Below are 17,012 nucleotides of genomic sequence, written 5' to 3'. Positions count from 1 at the left end.
GATCCGTCTGATGCAGAGTCTGCCATTAGCCATGACACCAGCTGCTGGGTGAAAGCCCCCCATCTGGGAGCGAGCTGGCTCTCTGGCCTGGTTTCTGGAGGCCCCAAGCTCAGCTCTGCCCTCTGTCCGCCCCCCCTCCTCCCACCACAGGAGCATTTCAATTACTACTCACTGGACACTGCCCTGGGCCACCTTGTTTTCTCACTCAAGTACGAGGTCATCGGGGACCAGGAGCACCTGCGGTTGCTGCTCAGGTGAGGGTGGGGTGAGGGGCCCTGCGACAGCAGCAGGGGCTGAGGTCTTGTCATCTAAGAGCCCACTCTTCTAACCAAGGCCCAGGGAGGGCAGGGAATTGCCTGAGGCTGCTCAGCAAGTTAGCACCCCAACCAGGCCTGGCCCCATCGTCACCTCTGGTCCTCCCTGGGGTGTGTCCCCTCTGCCCCTATTGTGTGTGGAGGGCCTTCCATCTCTCCTTCCCACTGCCTCGCCCCTCAGCGCGGGCTTTCTCCTCCCAGGACCAAGTGCCGGACACACCATGATGTCATCCCCATCTCCTGCCTCACTGAGTTCCCCAATGTGGTCCAGATGGCAAAGGTGAGGCGTCTTTGGGCACCCTAGGTGGGCACATAGCTGGCACGCTGTCATCTGTAGCCCCACATCCCAGCCCTGTGTGCTGCAGCCCTGTCTCCAAGGTCCCACCTCTCACGTGTCCCATGACGTTGGCATGCTGCCATGTGTTCTGGGCTCCTGTCCCCTGTCCGGTGCTTTTGGGTCACTTTAGAGCACCTTTGGATACAGGAGACCCCATTCTGAGCAACAGCGAGCCCCTAGTCCTGCTGCAAACTCCCTTGTTCCCTCTCCTTTCTGCTGCTGTCCTCTCCAGCCCGCGCGGCCGGTGGCCAGGGAGGCCCTGAGGCCCCAGCCTCAGCTTCTCCCTTCTCTCTTCCTGCAGCTGGTGTGTGAAGATGTGAATGTGGATCGATTCTACCCTGTGCTCTACCCCAAGGTATGGCTGCATCTGGGCCCTGCTCACTGGGGTGGGTAGGGAACGAGGGAACTGGGTGTTTATTGGGCACCTGTTGTGTACCGGGTGTCTCCCGTAAGTCCTCTCAGTTAACCCTCACAACAATGCTGCAAAGTCACCAGTCTGCAGAAGAGGAAGCAGAGGCTCAGAACTGTTCTGTGTCTTATCCGGCGATGCACAGTGGATAAAGGAGGCCTGCCTTCAAACTTGGTATTGTCCGCCTTGGAGGCCGGCCTTACTCTCAATGCCATTTGGGGACCCTCCCAAGGCAGTCAGTGTTCCTGAGCCAGGGGACTCCACTGGCCTTGCCTTCTGACCCAAGGGGAAAAGGGGAGGGGGAATAATAACACAGGCACCTCTGTAAACGCTGCCCCGTAGACAGCAGCCATGCTCCCAGCTCTTGTGCTGGGTTTGAGGTGCTATGACCATGTGGGGAAGGGATGGTGGCTTGTCTTCAGTGAGTCAGGGGTGCTTCCCGGGAAAGGTGGCCCCGAAAGGCATGTAAGCCCTTGTGGCTCTGACTGAATTCTGGAGTGAGGAGAGGGGTGGTGGGGTCCAGGAGAGGTCCCCCAAAGGAAGGGGCCTCAGAAATCAGACGTTACCTCTTGGGTACAAAAGAGGAAACTGAGGCCCAAGGTGAGGGAAGGGGCTACTTCTCAAGGCTCCACTCAAGTTGGTGAGACCTGGCTCATTCTAGAATGACACTGTGGGTTTACAGAGGAGCCAAGGAACAAGTTAGATGTTACAGAGTGGATGGAATAGGGCAGGGGGCCTGTGGGCAACACTCAGGAGCAGTGAGCTTACGCTTTGGACATGAGTTCAAGTCCCAGCGCTGCCACTTGTCAGCAGTTGACCTTAGGCAAGTTACAAGTTACTTAAGCTCTCTGAACCTTGGTTTCTTCCTTTGGGAAATGGGGACAGCAGCATTGTCTCCCTCGTGGGCTTGTCCTAAAGACTGAATGAGATGACACAGGTAAACTTCGCGGCACAGTGCTTGGCACGAAGAGCAACAAATGGCAACTTAAAAAAGCGGCCTATTTCACCCATCACCCTCTCCCCCCAGGCTTCCCGCCTCATCGTCACCTTTGATGAGCATGTTATCAGCAATAACTTCAAGTTTGGAGTCATTTATCAGAAGCTGGGGCAGGTGCGCTCACCTTCTCCTCCCTGCCCTCCGACCCGCCTGGCTGTGGATGTGTTGCCACTGGGAGCACCTGCCCAGGGACTCCATTTCCCAGGACCTGGGGGTGGGGTGCGAGAGGCTCCCAGCCTTCTCTGGGTGCAGGTGGGGGGAGGGACAGCAGCTGCTTAGCGGCGCTAGCTCGGTGACCTCAGTTCCCCATGTGTCCCCAGACCTCCGAGGAAGAGCTCTTCAGCACCAATGAGGAGAGCCCTGCCTTCGTGGAGTTTCTTGAATTTCTCGGCCAGAAGGTCAAACTGCAGGACTTTAAAGGGTGAGCATTAGGCGGGACAAGCATCGATTAATTGGACCCGTGCCCTCGGGCAGGGAGGGAGCCCCTGTCCTGGCCCCACAGAGGCCTGGCTGGGGCTGGAGACTGAGCCATGGCCTGGGGGGGGCCGGGGCAGGTTCCGAGGAGGCCTGGACGTGACCCACGGGCAGACGGGGACCGAGTCTGTGTACTGCAACTTCCGCAACAAGGAGATCATGTTTCACGTGTCCACCAAGCTGCCCTACACAGAAGGGGACGCCCAGCAGGTAGCCTGGGCACCCCCCCCCCACCTGCTTCCCACCTGTCCTCCTGTCCCTCGCATCTACCTGTCTGTTCAGTGTTCACCACACCAGGTTCAGGGGGCCCTGGGATATAGAGATGGAAATGATCCATTCTCCCAACTCGTGGGCTCTAGCTGGGGCAGGGTGACAAGCTGCTACAGTGTTGGGAAAGCCTCAGTTTCCACATCCATGAAATGGGGATGATAATGGCACCTACCTCATAGGTGAGCATAAGACGGGATGCATCTAGAGTGGCTAGAACAGTCTCTGGTACATATCAAGAGCTCCATAAATGTGAATTAGTACTTTTACGGGGGGAAGGGGCATTGTGGGGTGACATGGGGGCACTTAAACGTGGCAGAGGTGGGAGTCAAGAAAAGCTTTCCAGATAAAGTGATTTTTAGCCTGCAAAGTTGCTGGGAGAAGGAGGGGGAATGTTCCAGGTGGAGAAAATGGCTTCCACCTTCTTCAGAGGCCTGGAGGCAAGGAAGTGTGGGGCATATTCTGGGAGCTGAACTCCTGTCCTAGGCTGCCTGCAGGGCTGTCTACCTTCCTCCGTGCCCCCACCCCAGGGGGATAAAAGGGTAATGTGAGAAAAATGGAAATATTTGTTTTTAGTGTCTTTTGATTTTCTTCTAAGAAGATCCTCCGTTCATCTCAGCAGCATGAGTGTATACCGAGCGGAACCCGTTTGCTCATGAGAGGCCATGTGTGGGGCATTTAGGAGAAGGGCTGGGAGGTAGAGCCTGGGGACCAGGAGCCCTGAGTTTGTTCGAGTCCTCTGACTCACCGCAGGGCCTCGCAAGTCACTGCTCTCTTGGCCTCAGTTTCCTCATCTGTCGCGGGATTCCAAGCAAACTAAAATAATTTTGAAACAAGTTTTTCACGACCTTGTGTTGAGGGGAAGCAAATTCTTAGACGTGCCCTTCTGCCTACCCCAAGCCCTCCCACACTCCTGCGGGCACCCTCCCCCGTGCCCAGGGAGCCCCTCTCCGGCCAGCTTGTGAAGGCCTGTGGCCCTGTGCTCAGTTGCAGCGGAAGCGGCACATCGGGAACGACATTGTCGCTGTAGTCTTCCAGGATGAGAACACACCCTTTGTGCCTGACATGATCGCATCCAACTTCCTGCATGCCTATGTGGTGGTGCAGGCCGAGGGCGGGGGGCCCGATGGCCCGCTCTACAAGGTGGGTGATCGTGGAGCTTCCCAGGGCTCTCAGCCACAGCCCCTCCCTGAGTCACTCTGAGACCTCTCTGAGCCTCAGTCCTCCCACCTGTAAATAGGGGGACTGTCCAGAGGGCTCTGAGCAACCCCCTTGCTCTGTTGATGGGGGATTCCCATCCCACCCTCCCTGCTCCCCCAATTTTCCCGCCTCAAAGGAGCTGGTTGCCCTGCTCTACCCTTTAGCCTCCTAGGCCTTCCCTATCCTCTGTGACCTCTGAGAGCCTCCACCCTTTCTCACCATTCAAATTCAGGACCAAGGATGGAGGAGCTGAAATCCTGGGGTTCACTTACCCAGTCTGCAGTCACTGAACCTTCCCCAGCAGGGGGCAGGCCAGGGATGAATTAGGGGTCTCTGGCTGGGGTGGGGACTCCACAGAGACTGCTGCTCTCCCTTCCAGGTCTCTGTCACCGCTAGAGACGACGTGCCCTTCTTTGGGCCCCCCCTCCCGGACCCTGCTGTGTTCAGGAAGGTGAGGGGCAGCCCCCAGCCCCAGTCATGGACAGAGTAGGACAAAATGGGTGGGGGCCGAAGGAGGGGTGCACAGTCTGCTGTAAGAGGTCCTGAGGCCCCACTGTGTGCCAGGGCAGCTGGGCTCCCCTAACCCTGTCACCGGGGACTGGCTTCTCATTCACACGGATGGATACACACTGTGGTCTTTATTTATAAAGTCAGGGAACAATCTGCATCATTATTTTAGATTTCTCATAGAGGCTCTGTGGCCCTTCCTAACTTGTATTATCTTTTTGACAATTACAGTCTTCTTCCTTCTAAAATGTTTGGGAAGGGGGCAACACATTTCTCTCATCTCTCAGAAGCCACACCTCGAGCCTTGGCTTCAGGCCCCTCACTTCTCCCCCCATACTGAGGCAGTGGGAGACCCCAGCCAGCCCCTTGCATCTGTGAGGTCTGCTCTTCCAAGGGGTGGGCAACCATGAAGGGCCTAGGGGGCCCTCACAGGTACCTGGGCTGGGGGGCTGAGGCCAAGGAGGCCCCCTTCTGAGAGAGATGAGGATGGCCCCAGGGCCCCAGCAGGGTGCGGCTCAGGAGCTCCAGCCCCTTGTCTCTGTGTTCACCTGAGCCCTTTCTCTCCTCTCCACGCTTGGGGGCTCCCAGGGGCCTGAGTTCCAGGAGTTTTTGCTGACAAAGCTGATCAATGCTGAATATGCCTGCTACAAGGCAGAGAAGTTTGCCAAACTGGAGGTGAGGATGGGCTGTTGGGCTGAACCCCTGCCTGCAACCTGGCATTTCAGCCTTGCCCCTGGGGAGGGAAATGCCAGGTTCAGACTTTGGCCTCCGGGAGAGCTGTCTGGGGTGGGGTGGATTTAGGGGCAGCAGGGCTGTGGTCCAGGGAGAATTAGGACATTTCTAGGGGTATGTGAGGAATGTCCCAGGAGGTGCTCACAGGTGGGCAGGCTGGCACAGAGGACACCATGGGGGAAGGGGCAGACCGTGGGTTGGGACATGTGCAGCCTTGAGCGCTGCTGGAGCTGCGAGGTGGGGGTCCCAGGGAAGCCAGCATGGGCTCCTGGGGCCCTGGGCCCAGGCCCACTCCCTACTGACTCAGAGAAGGTGGCCAGGATTCGAATTGTAGAACCAAGGGCCAATCACTGGGGTCTCTCCTGATGGCCTCGACCTGGCCCACAGGAGCGGACACGGGCTGCCCTCCTGGAGACGCTCTATGAGGAACTGCACATCCACAGCCAGTCCATGATGGGCCTGGGCGGTGACGAGGACAAGATGGAGAATGGCGGCGGGGGCGGCGGATTCTTCGAGTCTTTTAAGGTGAAGGGCCAGGGTCTACCTGGGGCAGAGAAACTGGGACCTGGCTGGGGTGGAGTCGGGGGTGGGACTATGGACGAGGCTTGGAGGGGCGGCTAGAGGCGGCTCGCATTGGGGGTGGAGTCGGGTGGGGGCGGAGCTCTGGGTGGAGTCTGGGGGTGGGGTTGTTAGACGTGAGAAGAGCTAGGAGCTAGGTGGCAAGTACCTGGGCGTGGAGTCTGGGTGACAGCGAGAGGCTAGGTGACAGCGAGCCTCAGGACGGACCTAGGCTTTAGGGTGGGGCTCTGACTTGGGAGGAGTTAATGGTTGGAGGCGGGGCCTAGGCTTGGGGGTGGAGTCTACCTGGGAGTTCCGCGAAGGTTCGAGCCCTCTGAGCGGCAACCAAGTGCCTCTGGTGCCTCTGGTGGTGGCTACCAGGTCAGCAGGCAGAGAAGGGGGGAGGAGGTCTCCGTCCTCACTGAGGGAGAGAAACAGAAGTCTGAGATGCCATTTGTGAACCGAGTGGCTGTAGGAGAGGAACCTGGCCTGTATGACCTTAGGCCTGTGTGACCTACCATGGCTGTCTCCGCATTATCTTAGAGTTAAGAGTACAGACGGCCTGGGTTCACTTACCAGCTTGAGCATCCTCTGAGCCTCAGTTTCTTTCGTTTCTTTTTTTTCAAGTTGTATTTGTTTAAGTAGTCTCTGCACTCAACATGGGGCTCAAACCCACGACCCTGAGATCGAGTCGCATGCTCTTCCAACTGAGCCAGCCAGGCACCCCTGAGCCTCAGTTTCTCTATCCACTGGGTAGAGCAATGGCCGTTTACTTCATACAACTGTTGAGAATCATTTGTAAAGCAGCTAGATTAGTGCAACGTAAGTTCAAAAGCCCACCTACCTCAGCAACTGCTGTCCAAAGTGAGAGAGGAGGAGGGAGTGTCTCTTTCCCCCGTAGGGCCTGGACGCCCCCAAGCTGCAGGTCCCCAGGCTGTGGCTCCTTTGCCACCTTCTCCGCTCCCAGGAGGGGGGCTGCCCATCCTCTGGGTGCCCAGCCAGGCTGGTTGGGCCTCACCGTCACCCCAGGGCAGACAGCAAAGCTGGAGACGCGGGTTTGCATAAGGGGATTGGCCCAGCTGCCCGGGCCTGCCCTGGACTTAGGCGAACAGACTTTCTTTGAGAAAGGGGCCTGAGGAGAGCCCTGCCTGTGCCCACCAGAGACCGGGAATGGGTGGGGTGAACATGGGTCTGGGGGCTCTTGAGGAAGGGCTCCAGTGGTCTCAAATCTAGTAGGTGCCGGATTAGGTCAAAGAATTTCTTAGAGGCCGTAGAGCCCACAGTGAAGGGCATGTGATTTGGCATCTGGGTTCCAGGCTCATCTCATTTGTAAAATGGGCATGATAATAATGCCCACCTGGTAGGGTGCATTGAGTGAGAAAATGAGAATAAAGTACCTGGCCCCATAGGAAATGTTCAGTGTAGATTGGCTGAAAAAAGCAAGGAAGAAAAGGAGAGAAGGAGGAAAGAAAAGCCGGGGGAGGAAGCCCTAAAAGCAAGAAACTGAGGTTTCTGGAGGGCTCTCTGCGTGCTCTGGCTCATGCCCCAGCATCTTCTGCGGTCCTTACAGCAGCCACATGAGAGTCCCGGGAGGCTCAGAGAGGTGAAGTGGCTTGCCCAACGGCCCCCAGCAGGCTGGTGGCAGAGCTGAGGCCCAAACTGCCCTTAGGCACCATGTGCACTCACCTCTCCTGGGGCCTCACAGGCAGGGACTTCCGGGGGTCCCCTGGAGTGGCATTGGTGGGGAGGGGCCAGACGCCTGGGCTCCTGGGTTTCTGTGGGGGGGGTGGGACCTCATGAAGTCTGTGCCGCCTCCACTCCCACCCCACCTTCACAGCGGGTCATCCGGAGCCGCAGCCAGTCCATGGATGCCATGGGACTAAGCAACAAGAAACCCAACACCGTGTCCACCAGCCACAGCGGGAGCTTTGCCCCCAACAACCCTGACCTGGCCAAGGCAGCTGGAATAGTGAGTGCCACCCCCAGTAGCCCTCCGCTCTCCCCGACCTCCGAGGCCCGGCCCCGCCTCCTCCCATTGCCCTGGCATTTGAGTGCCCAGCCTGGGTTCTAGACTCAGTCTAGCCACTGCTCTCCATGGGGGTCCAATGTCCGGGCCATGACACCGGGGTGCACAGAGCCTGCAGCCCCCTTCCCTCCTCCTGGCCCCTTATTCAGGTGGCTTTCTGTGGGTCAGCTCTGGGGCTCTCTCTATCTGACACTCTTTATCGAGCACCTACTGTCTATCACGTGCTGGGAATCGGGCTGCTTTGTGGGCACCTAATGTCAAGCCTTGAGTTGCCGGGAGCATCTACTGTGTGTCAGGACCTGGATTTCTGTGTGAGCACCTGCTGTGTGCCTGGCTCTGAGATGCGGGTGGGTGCCTCCTGTGTGTGGGGACTTGGGCTGCTATGTGAGCACCTACTGTGTCAGGACCTGGGTTGCCATGTGGACGTGTACTGTGTGAGCATCTACTGTGGGCCCGCCCTGAGTTTCCATGAGCACCTACTGTGTGTCAGGTCCCGGGCTGCTGTGCGGGCATCGACTCTGTAAGTATCTACTGTATGCCCAGCCCTGGGTTATTCTGTGAGAACCCAGCGTATGTCAGGAGATGAACTCCTGACTGAGCACACAATATGTGCCAAGCCCTGGATATCAGTGAATCTGCGCTCTGTGCCAGGAAGTGAGCTGTGTGGTGTGAACATTTATTCTGTGAGCATCTATTTCTGTGTCCCTGGCCCTAGACTGCTGTGTCAGCACCTACTGTGTGTCAGGGCCTCTGTGGTTGTGGCTCCCTATTGTGTGTCAGGAACTGGGCTTCTGTGTGAGCACCTGCTGTGTGATTACTTCCTGTCTGCCAGCCTCTGTGGGATTCTGCTGCTAACACTGAGCGGGGGGGTGCTGGGCGCACGGGGTGGGTGAGGCCTTCGGCTGTGGGCTCATCGGCTTTCCGCCGCCTAGTGGCCACCCCTGGCATTGCACACGCAACTCTGCTCCTCCTTGTCCGTCCATCTTTCTTCCACTGATCTGTCCGTCCTTACTTCTGTCCTTTATCGCTGTATGCTGCATGCCAAGCCCTGTGCTCAGTGCTGTAAGGCCGTGTCACATGGCAGGAGATTCCCCACCCCCCAACCCCCCAGCCACCCCTGCCCCATGGTCTGGCCCGGCCCGGGGAACAAGGCGGGACCTCTGCCGTCCTGCAGTCACCAAGCCCACTGTCACTGGAGAAGCGGGCCCACCCCCTCCCTTCCCGCCGAGTGGCCTAGCCTCCTGTGGGTGCTGTAGAAGGGGCCCCGGGGCCGGGCCAGGCCAGCAGCACCCACCATGGCAGTAACCAGACCCATTTCTGTTTTTGTTTTTTGCACAACTCTCTTCTCTCCTGCTGTTTCCTTTTCCTTCTACCGTCTGCATTTTCCCTGGTTTCCCTTCTCTTTCTTTCCCTCCTGCTCCCCCCACTGACACCTTCGTCCTCCTCCTCTTCTTCCTCTTTCCCCACACTTTTCTCTCCCTGCTTCCTCCTTTCTGCCTCCCCGTTCTTTCCATCTCTGTCTCTCTGTCTGTCTTTCACTCTGTGACCTCCGTGTGTTCCCCCACATGTCCCTACCTGTGTCTCTGTCTATTGGCCAATCTTTCCCCCGTCCGCTGTGCCGCCCCTTCCTGGCCGTGTCCCTCTCTGTCAACCCCATCTCAACCTCTCTCTGTCTTTCTCCATGTCTGTCTGTCTGTCTCTCTCTGCCCCCGCCCTCTGCTGCTTGCCAGTCATTGCTTATTCCTGGGAAAAGCGCGAGTAGATTCGGACGCCGGGGCAGTGCCATAGGCATAGGAACGGTGGAAGAGGTTGTCGTCCGCGGGGCCGCCGGCTCTGGAGGCTGCCTGCACGTGCTGTTCTCTGCTCGCTCTCAGGACGGAGGCCATATTGGGGACGTTGCCCCCCCCCTTCCCCTGGGCCGGGCCCGGGGGTGTGCAGGATGGGGTGCCGGCAGCTCTGATGGCACTCAGCACCTGCTTTGGGGCCTGGTACCTGTGTCAGAGCCAGCGCCCCCCACCAGGGGCTTCTGGCCCTGCCCTGGCCCTGGGGACCCTCACCCAGTCCCTGCCGGAATCTGGTGCCCAAAGACCCTATGCCCAGCCGCACGTCCCCCAATATCGCCAGTTCTGCATGGACCTCCATCCCTCTCCTCTGCCCTGATTCCCCCTCCGCACCATGAACTGGCCTAGGGTTTCCTGCCCCTCCGTGCCTCCCTGGGGCCCGCCTTCCCGCCTCCCCAGAGAAGCTGGGGCATGCTTCTGGTGCCTGGGGCATCCCCCCCTCGTGTGGTTAGAAACTGGGGGAGGGAAGGTATCTTGCAACTGCTGGGCCCGAATCTCCCCCAGCCAGTTTGGAGATTCCGAGGTGGGGCAGGGGTTTATGTTGCTACATCCACTGTCTCCCCGCTGCCCTGAGGCTTCAGGTCCCATGATACCCCCGAGGGGCCGAGAGCCGGTAGCCATTCTGAGGACTCGGCCTGGGATGCGGTTCCAGGCGCTGCCCTGCTATGTGATCTCGAGCGCCCTCGCCCTCACCAGGCCTACTTCCCTCTCTGTTAACTTGAAGGGCTGTCTCTGGAGATGGGCATTCCTCTCATTCTTTCTTGTTCACTGCCTCTGCTTCAGGGCCTGGGGCAGCAGGGCCCCAGGTGGTATGTGGGGGACAGTGGCTCTCCCAGGGCAGGTGGGCACTGAGTTGGGCCCTTTCCCTGCAGTCACTGATCGTCCCTGGGAAGAGCCCCACGAGGAAGAAGTCGGGCCCGTTTGGCTCTCGCCGCAGCAGCGCCATCGGGATCGAGAATATACAGGAAGTGCAGGAGAAAAGGTGGGTGGGATGGGTCCCCTGTCATCCCCAGCCCCTTCCCTGACCCCCGTGCTGTGGCAAAGGTACGCAGGCAGGAGGGAGTGCCCACTCTTCTGCTCCCTGTCCCTTTCTGGGGACAGTCAGGTACCTGCTGTGTGTCAGGCCCCAGGGCCAGCTCGTCACCTAACATGAGATGCCTTCATCGGTTCAGCGGTTCTGGTGGCTCCCCAGGGGGTCACACCTTGCATGTCAAGATGCTGTAGGGGAGAGGGCTCAGGAGTTGCCTGCCCAGGTCACGCAACCCGGGGGAGGCAGAGCCGGGATTTACGGCCTGGTCTGTGGGGGTCTGCGGATGCGTCTGTGCAGGCAGTGTGCAGGCAGCACGCCATACGAGCAGCGGAACAGCCCCTGGGAAGCGGAGGATAGTTCCTGAATGTGAGTCCTGTCTCTACCACACTGGGGCTGTGTGACTCTGGAAAAGTCACCGTACCTCTCTGAGCCCCACTGTCCCGATCTGGAAAATGAGGACAAGCACATGAGCAACAACCCGGGGCTGCGGCAGAGGTATGGTGTAGAGCGCATGAAGCAGGGCAGGTGCGCTGAGCCCCCCAGAGCGGAGGTGGTGCCGTCCTCACGGCCACGAGAGCCCAGAATCCTGTGAACCCTGGATTTAAGCCTTGGCTTTGCCATGTCCTAGCTGTGCGTCCCTGGACGGATTCCTTCCCATCTCTGGACTCCAGTTTCCTTATCCGTACCAGGGATAAGGAGGGTGCTGTCTTACGTGGGCACTCCATCACTGCCTGTTCCTCTCGCCGGCCAGGCCAGCCAGGGAGCTGCAGGGACTGCTCTGGGGTTGGCCCCTGAGGATCTAGGGTGCGGGGACGAGGCAGGAGGCGCCCGTGACCTTCTCTCACCACCTGGGCCTCGTTCTACCCTTGGTGCCAGGCCTGGTGCTGAATCCCCCCGCTGCCCCCGTGTGCCCCGCAGGGAGAGTCCCCCCGCCGGCCAGAAGACCCCAGACAGCGGGCACGTCTCACAAGAGCCCAAGTCGGAGAACTCATCCACTCAGAGCTCCCCAGAGATGCCCACGACCAAGAACAGGTTGGGGTTTGGGGCACGCCGAGCCAGGGGGCTCGGACTCACCCTTTCCAGTCCCTGCGTGGGCCTGGGGCTGCCTGGGAGCATTGGTGCTGCCACACCAGGGCGTCAGGGGTGCCTGGGTACTCTCGCAGGCCCTCCGTTGACACGTACCTATACCCACTGAGAGCTTCATTCATGCCGGGCCCCATGCCAGGCTCCAGGTCCAGCAGTGAGCTGGGCACACACAACCCCTGCCTCGTGGAGCTGACGGTCCAGAGTAGCATGACCTGATGAACTATTTCTAGACGGTGCCACAAGAGAACAACAAAGCTGGGGGTGCAGTGGGGAATGATCAGGTGGGCGGGGGGTAGGTGGTGCTCAGGGAAGACATCCAGATATGGGGGAGGCTTCAATTGAGAGCTCATTGAAGAGCCAGCCCTGCTAGGACTGGCATGGCAGAAGGAAGAGAAGCAGAGCAAGCACAAAGGCCCTGAGGCGTGCTTGAAGGATTGAAAGAAGGGTGGTACGGTTGGAGCTCAGTGAGTGAGGAGCTGGGCCCCGGCAGACGTTGTGCTGGGTGATGTCGGAGATGAGGTCAGCAAGGTGGGCAGGGCTAGATCCAGGCTTTGGAAGCCATATTGAGAACTTTGCGCTTTACTCTAAGTGGGGCCAGGAAAGAGCCTTTGGGATTTTAGTTAAGAGGAGTGAGACTTTCGAACCCGACTGTGGGTACGATGTGAAGAGGTGGGGTGGGGAAGAACGGACGCAGGAGGGGCCACCCCTCCCTTCAACGCTGTGGCTCCAGAGGACTGTGCTCTGCTGAAGAGTCAGGCAGGTAAACAGAGAAGCGGGAATGGATGGCAGGGACAGGGAGAGACAGGGCTCGCACACCCAGAGTGAGGAGGTCTATTCCCACCTTGAGAGGAGGAATCAGGGAGGAGACGCTTCAAAACCTTGGCTGAGTTTTGAAAGATGAATTTGCTTTTTGGGAATTGAGGGAAGGAGTGAGACTCCAGGCGGGAGACACAAAGTCCTGGGCCTGGAGCAAAACTGAGAGGGTTGAGAGTAGAGTGTGGAGTTGGAAGGCCTGGGTCCAAGCCCCTTTCTCCCACCTATGGCTGGGTGACCTTGGGCTGGGCACCCACCCTCTCTGAACGGTGTTTCCTCAGTGTTTCCTCATCTGCAGAGTGGGTCTAATAATGATAGCAATGAGACCACTCGGGCAAAGGCACTTGAAACAGTGCCTGGCCCAGTCAAGCATGCACTAGACCATAGTTTTATTGTTAATAGTTACTATTATTACTGAATACCAAGCCAGGGAAATTAGACTATCTGGGACAACGGGGAGCCACGAGAGGGCTTTGCACAGGGGAGGGGCATGCTCAGATCCATGAATTAGGAAGGACAGTGGTGGTGGGGAGCCTCAGAGGCCTAGGCAGCCGTCATGGGGGGCACAGAGGTACTTGGCTGGCTGCAGGCTGGGCCTCCCGGGGCAGGGAACCGGGGTCTGGCTCAGGAGGAGCCCAGAGCAGACGTGGGCTCACGGGGTGCTGTCTGGCAGAGCGGAGACGGCAGCCCAGAGAGCCGAAGTGCTGAAGGACTTCTCCCGCTCCTCGTCCAGTGCCAGCAGCTTCGCCAGCGTGGTGGAGGAGACCGAGGGTGTGGACGCGGATGACACAGGCCTGGTGAGAGGCCCAGGGAACGTTGGCGCTCTACAGTGGCCCGGAGGGGGGGCTCTTTGGTCCCCGTAGATGCTGCAGGCAGAAACATGAGCTTGGGTGTGACTGAGATGAGATCAGGGGACCCAGTCCAAAGGAGCAATGCAGACTAACCCTCCCTTACTGTAAAGCCTTCCATGGCTCCCCAGTGTTGCCCACAGAGCACCCAATCTCTGAGACCGTTGAAGATCTGGTCCCTCCCTACCCCTGCATCTCTCACCACTTCGGCCAATCTGCGCTCCTTTGCAGTCCCTCCAACATACCAGGCTTACCCCACCTCTGGACCTTTGCACTTGCCATTTCCTCTGTCTGGAAGACTCTGCCTGCCTCCTCTTTCCCTCTCTGTCCGACTGACTCCTACTCATCCTTCTTGACTCAGCCTCACATCACCTCTGAAAGCTGCCTAGTCCTGGGGTAGGTTAGGAACCACCCCCCGCCCCCCGTTTAATGTTCTCGCAGGCCCCCCTGGGGCTTTGCCCCTAGCACCCTTGTGTCATTCTTCATTCATCAAACCTTTAGCGGCCACGTGTTCCTTGCCAGGCCCCGTTCCAGGTGCTGCAGGTGCAGCAGGGAACAGGGCAGACCGCGGCCCTGCCCGATGGGGCCCAGACTCTAGGATTGTAATAGTTCTTCACAGTCTGTCTTGCCTCCTAGACCTCAGTGTCTGAGGGCGGGAACCGGGCCTGATTTCTCTCAGTGGTTTGGCCCAGGAGAACATCAGTGAATGTTTGCCGAATGAACGCGTGGGGGTGTGTGGTGTAACGGCTGGGACTGTGCCTGTTCCTACTCTGTCCTCCGGGTCTCCCCGGGGCAGACGTGGCTGGGCCCCCATCCTCTTTGCAGGGGCACAAGGGTGAGGGTGTGTGGGTTGCAGCAGGCAGAGGACGCTGGGAGAGGGGAGGGAAGCAAAGCCAGTGCCACGGACGAGGGCTAACCTCCCTTTTTCTCCCATCCCCAGGAGAGCGTCTCGTCCTCAGGGACGCCCCACAAGCGGGACTCCTTCATCTATAGCACGTGGCTGGAGGATAGTGTCAGCACCACGAGTGGGGGCAGCTCCCCAGGTACCAGGCCGCAGACAGCTTCCCCTGCCAAGGCATTCTCGTGGCAGGAGAGGGACAGGGATAGGCACAGAGGGTCGAGACGACTTCTCATGCCCCAGGTGGTGGGTGTGTGACGGGACTTCCCCTGACATAGGGGACAGTGGGTGGGTCATTATCTGGCCTAAGACGCTTGAGGGCTCATGGCTTCTGGAAGGGTCTCGGAGGATGACAGAGGGGTGGGTAAAGGCGGGAGTTAGGGGTGGGGCAGGGTCGCGGAGCACCAGTGCCTACCGCCCATCCATGCGTCCATCTCCTTGGTGCCTCCCCGCGGCCAGTGAGGTGGCTCCCTCCTGCCCCCCTCCCCAGGACCCTCCCGGTCACCCCATCCCGACGCCAGCAAGTCGGGGGACCCTGCGTGTCCCGAGATCAAGATCCAGCTGGAGGCATCTGAGCAGCACACGCCCCAGCTGGTATGTGCAGCTGCCAGAGGGCTGGCCAGGGCGGATGTGACCAGCCTAGAGGCTGCCTTGTGGGGACACTCACCCAGGAGGGGGTTAGCTGTTGGGGGAAGGGGACAGGTGTCCAAGGGGACCAGGGGTGGGTGCTGGACCACGAGGTCCCCCTGAGGCCAGGAGGGGTTGGGCTCATCTGGCCTGGGCACAACCAGTGTCTTCTGCTTGCCTGTGTCTCCTGCCCCATGTCTTCACCTATCCTGTCGCCTGCCTTGCTGCCACTCTGTCTGTGCAGGGCTGTTAGCCAGGCTCCAGCTCTGAAGGTGAAACTGAGCAGGTCAGACCCAGTCCTCAGCTCTTGTTTGGGGGGAGAGGGTGGGAGTGGGTGGGAGTGGGGAGGAGGGGGGTGACTCCTCCTGTTCCTCTGTCACTTCCTTGGGCTGAGAGCTGTGTACCTGGATTCGAATCCTCTGCTACTTAAATGCTGGGTGACTTGGGCAGGTCATCGGCCCCTCCCCGGAACTGTTTCCTTTTCTGTGCAGCCGGGCTAATAAATGCTGCCTCGCCTCTGCCCACGAGTCAGCAGGAGGATTTGGTGGGAGCCTGCAAGGGACTAGGTGGTTGCCGGGAGGGAGGGGCCTGGAGGGTCCCCAGTGGGATGGAAAGACCCAGAGCCTGGATCTGGGGCAGGCCCTTCCCGCTCCCGTCTCCCTGCATCGTGGTGTGTTCCTCTCTCTTAACCCTGCAGGTGAGGCCGCAGAAGCACAAGGTGAAGACGCAGTGTCAACTCCAGGTGGATAGGACCTCTGCCCCCACAGCCAGCACCAGCCTGTGGGCTGTCCCCTGCCCCCGCCTTGGCCACCTGTCTGGACTGTCTCTGCGGGGCGGAGCCATCCGGACCCAGGAGGGGGAAGCTGCTGGCATCATCCCCACCCCCCAGGCTGGGACAGGCAGTGGTCAGTTGAAGCAGAACTCCAGGCCTGGCTTGCCCCCGCTCCGGGCCCTTTGTCACACCCGGGTGCATCTCCGGACCCCTGGGGGAGCAGGACGGGAGGGCAGGATTGAGATATCTTGGTGTACACAGAGCCCGTTGCAGAGGCGGTGGGACGTGAAACGTGGTGGGATGGGCACTGGGCTGGGAGTCCCGAGTCCTGGCTTCCAGTGTGGGTTCTGCTGTGTGACTTTGGGCAAGTCAGTCTCCTTCTCTGGGCACCTCTGCTACACGTGGACAAGATTATTTCAGAGGTCAGTGATGACTGTGATTCCATGCACCTGCCCCAGAATGGGGGATTGTCCTCCCAGGGGCCCCCATTGCCCTCCCTTGCTTCTTGGGCTCCCTGGGACCCCAGGTGGGCTGAGGGGCTGGGAGCTGGCTCTGCCTGTTGCCCCTCCTGGACCCTCAAGCTCTACCACAGATCTGCCAATGCCCTGGCCACTGCCTCCACGTGACAGACAAGTGACCCCCTTAGGGGGGAGGGAGACCTCCCTGGCTTCTCAGCCAGCACCCAGCTTAACCCCTGCCATCCCATGCTCTGGGCACTCCAGGTCGCGGGGTCTCACTGGCCTAGAGTTATGGGCCTCGCCTTTGTGACCCCTCCACCCAACTCCCACGGAGGGGCAGCCAGGCACAGCTGCTGTGAGTCCACATCCTTGTGTGTGTCTGTCCACACTTTTTAGGCACCACGCCAAAGGCCAGCCTTCCGGCCCCAACACCCATTTTGGAAGCCCCCGTGGCTGTGTGTATGTCGGTAACAGTTGTACAAAATAAATTCTATTTATCGCTATTGTACCCCGAGTTGGGCCTGGCTTTGTGTGAACCCTGCCCCGCCCGACTCCGGACAGATCTCAGTGGTGCCGAGGCACCAGCCTGCCTGTCCCCTGCACCCTACCCTTCAGAGCTGCTAAGCTCTGGGGGCACCTCCACGGTCAAACCACGGGTGCTGTGACCACCAGGCGTGCTTCCTTTCCACCGTGCTGCCCTCCCCTCCACCCTGTTCCCCTTCTCCAAGGCGGGGGAGGGAGGGGTGGAGAATACAGCTCTGAAGTCAGGCAGACCTAGGTTTGAGTCCCCGGACCATCTCTTACTAGCTGGGTGGCCT

At 59.4% G+C, this 17,012-nt stretch overlaps 1 protein-coding gene across 19 annotated transcripts in view; it reads left to right on the top strand.

The window, feature by feature from the left end:
* The window catches only part of RAP1GAP (RAP1 GTPase activating protein), a 65,727-nt gene extending 49,025 nt beyond the window's left edge, over positions 1-16,702 (top strand). For 9 of the 19 annotated variants that reach the window (XM_086715943.1, XM_086715942.1, XM_086715948.1 and 6 more), the window contains 18 exons: positions 151-254; positions 516-594; positions 953-1,006; positions 2,088-2,171; positions 2,378-2,478; positions 2,612-2,741; positions 3,786-3,941; positions 4,378-4,449; positions 5,094-5,180; positions 5,625-5,762; positions 7,633-7,764; positions 9,552-9,629; positions 10,535-10,644; positions 11,569-11,724; positions 13,265-13,388; positions 14,380-14,482; positions 14,828-14,931; positions 15,662-16,702. In XM_086715943.1, the coding sequence (XP_086572069.1) occupies positions 151-254; positions 516-594; positions 953-1,006; positions 2,088-2,171; positions 2,378-2,478; positions 2,612-2,741; positions 3,786-3,941; positions 4,378-4,449; positions 5,094-5,180; positions 5,625-5,762; positions 7,633-7,764; positions 9,552-9,629; positions 10,535-10,644; positions 11,569-11,724; positions 13,265-13,388; positions 14,380-14,482; positions 14,828-14,931; positions 15,662-16,504 (2,655 nt within the window). In that variant the 3' untranslated portion in view covers positions 16,505-16,702. Of the gene's footprint in view, positions 1-150; positions 255-515; positions 595-952; positions 1,007-2,087; positions 2,172-2,377; positions 2,479-2,611; positions 2,742-3,785; positions 3,942-4,377; positions 4,450-5,093; positions 5,181-5,624; positions 5,763-7,632; positions 7,765-9,551; positions 9,630-10,534; positions 10,645-11,568; positions 11,725-13,264; positions 13,389-14,379; positions 14,483-14,796; positions 14,932-15,208; positions 15,251-15,661 lie in introns of all 19 variants that reach the window. The other 10 variants (XR_015254530.1, XM_086715950.1, XM_086715935.1 and 7 more) reach the window with 10 other exon arrangements.
* The last annotated feature ends 310 nt before the right edge of the window (positions 16,703-17,012 follow it).

This window comes from Puma concolor, chromosome C1 (assembly GCF_028749965.1).
Source record: "Puma concolor isolate L17-30 chromosome C1, mPumCon1.1.hap2, whole genome shotgun sequence".
NCBI lineage: Eukaryota > Metazoa > Chordata > Mammalia > Carnivora > Felidae > Puma > Puma concolor.
The sequence above is the reverse complement of the archived record's forward strand: the minus strand, read 5'-3'. Positions and strand labels throughout refer to the sequence as shown.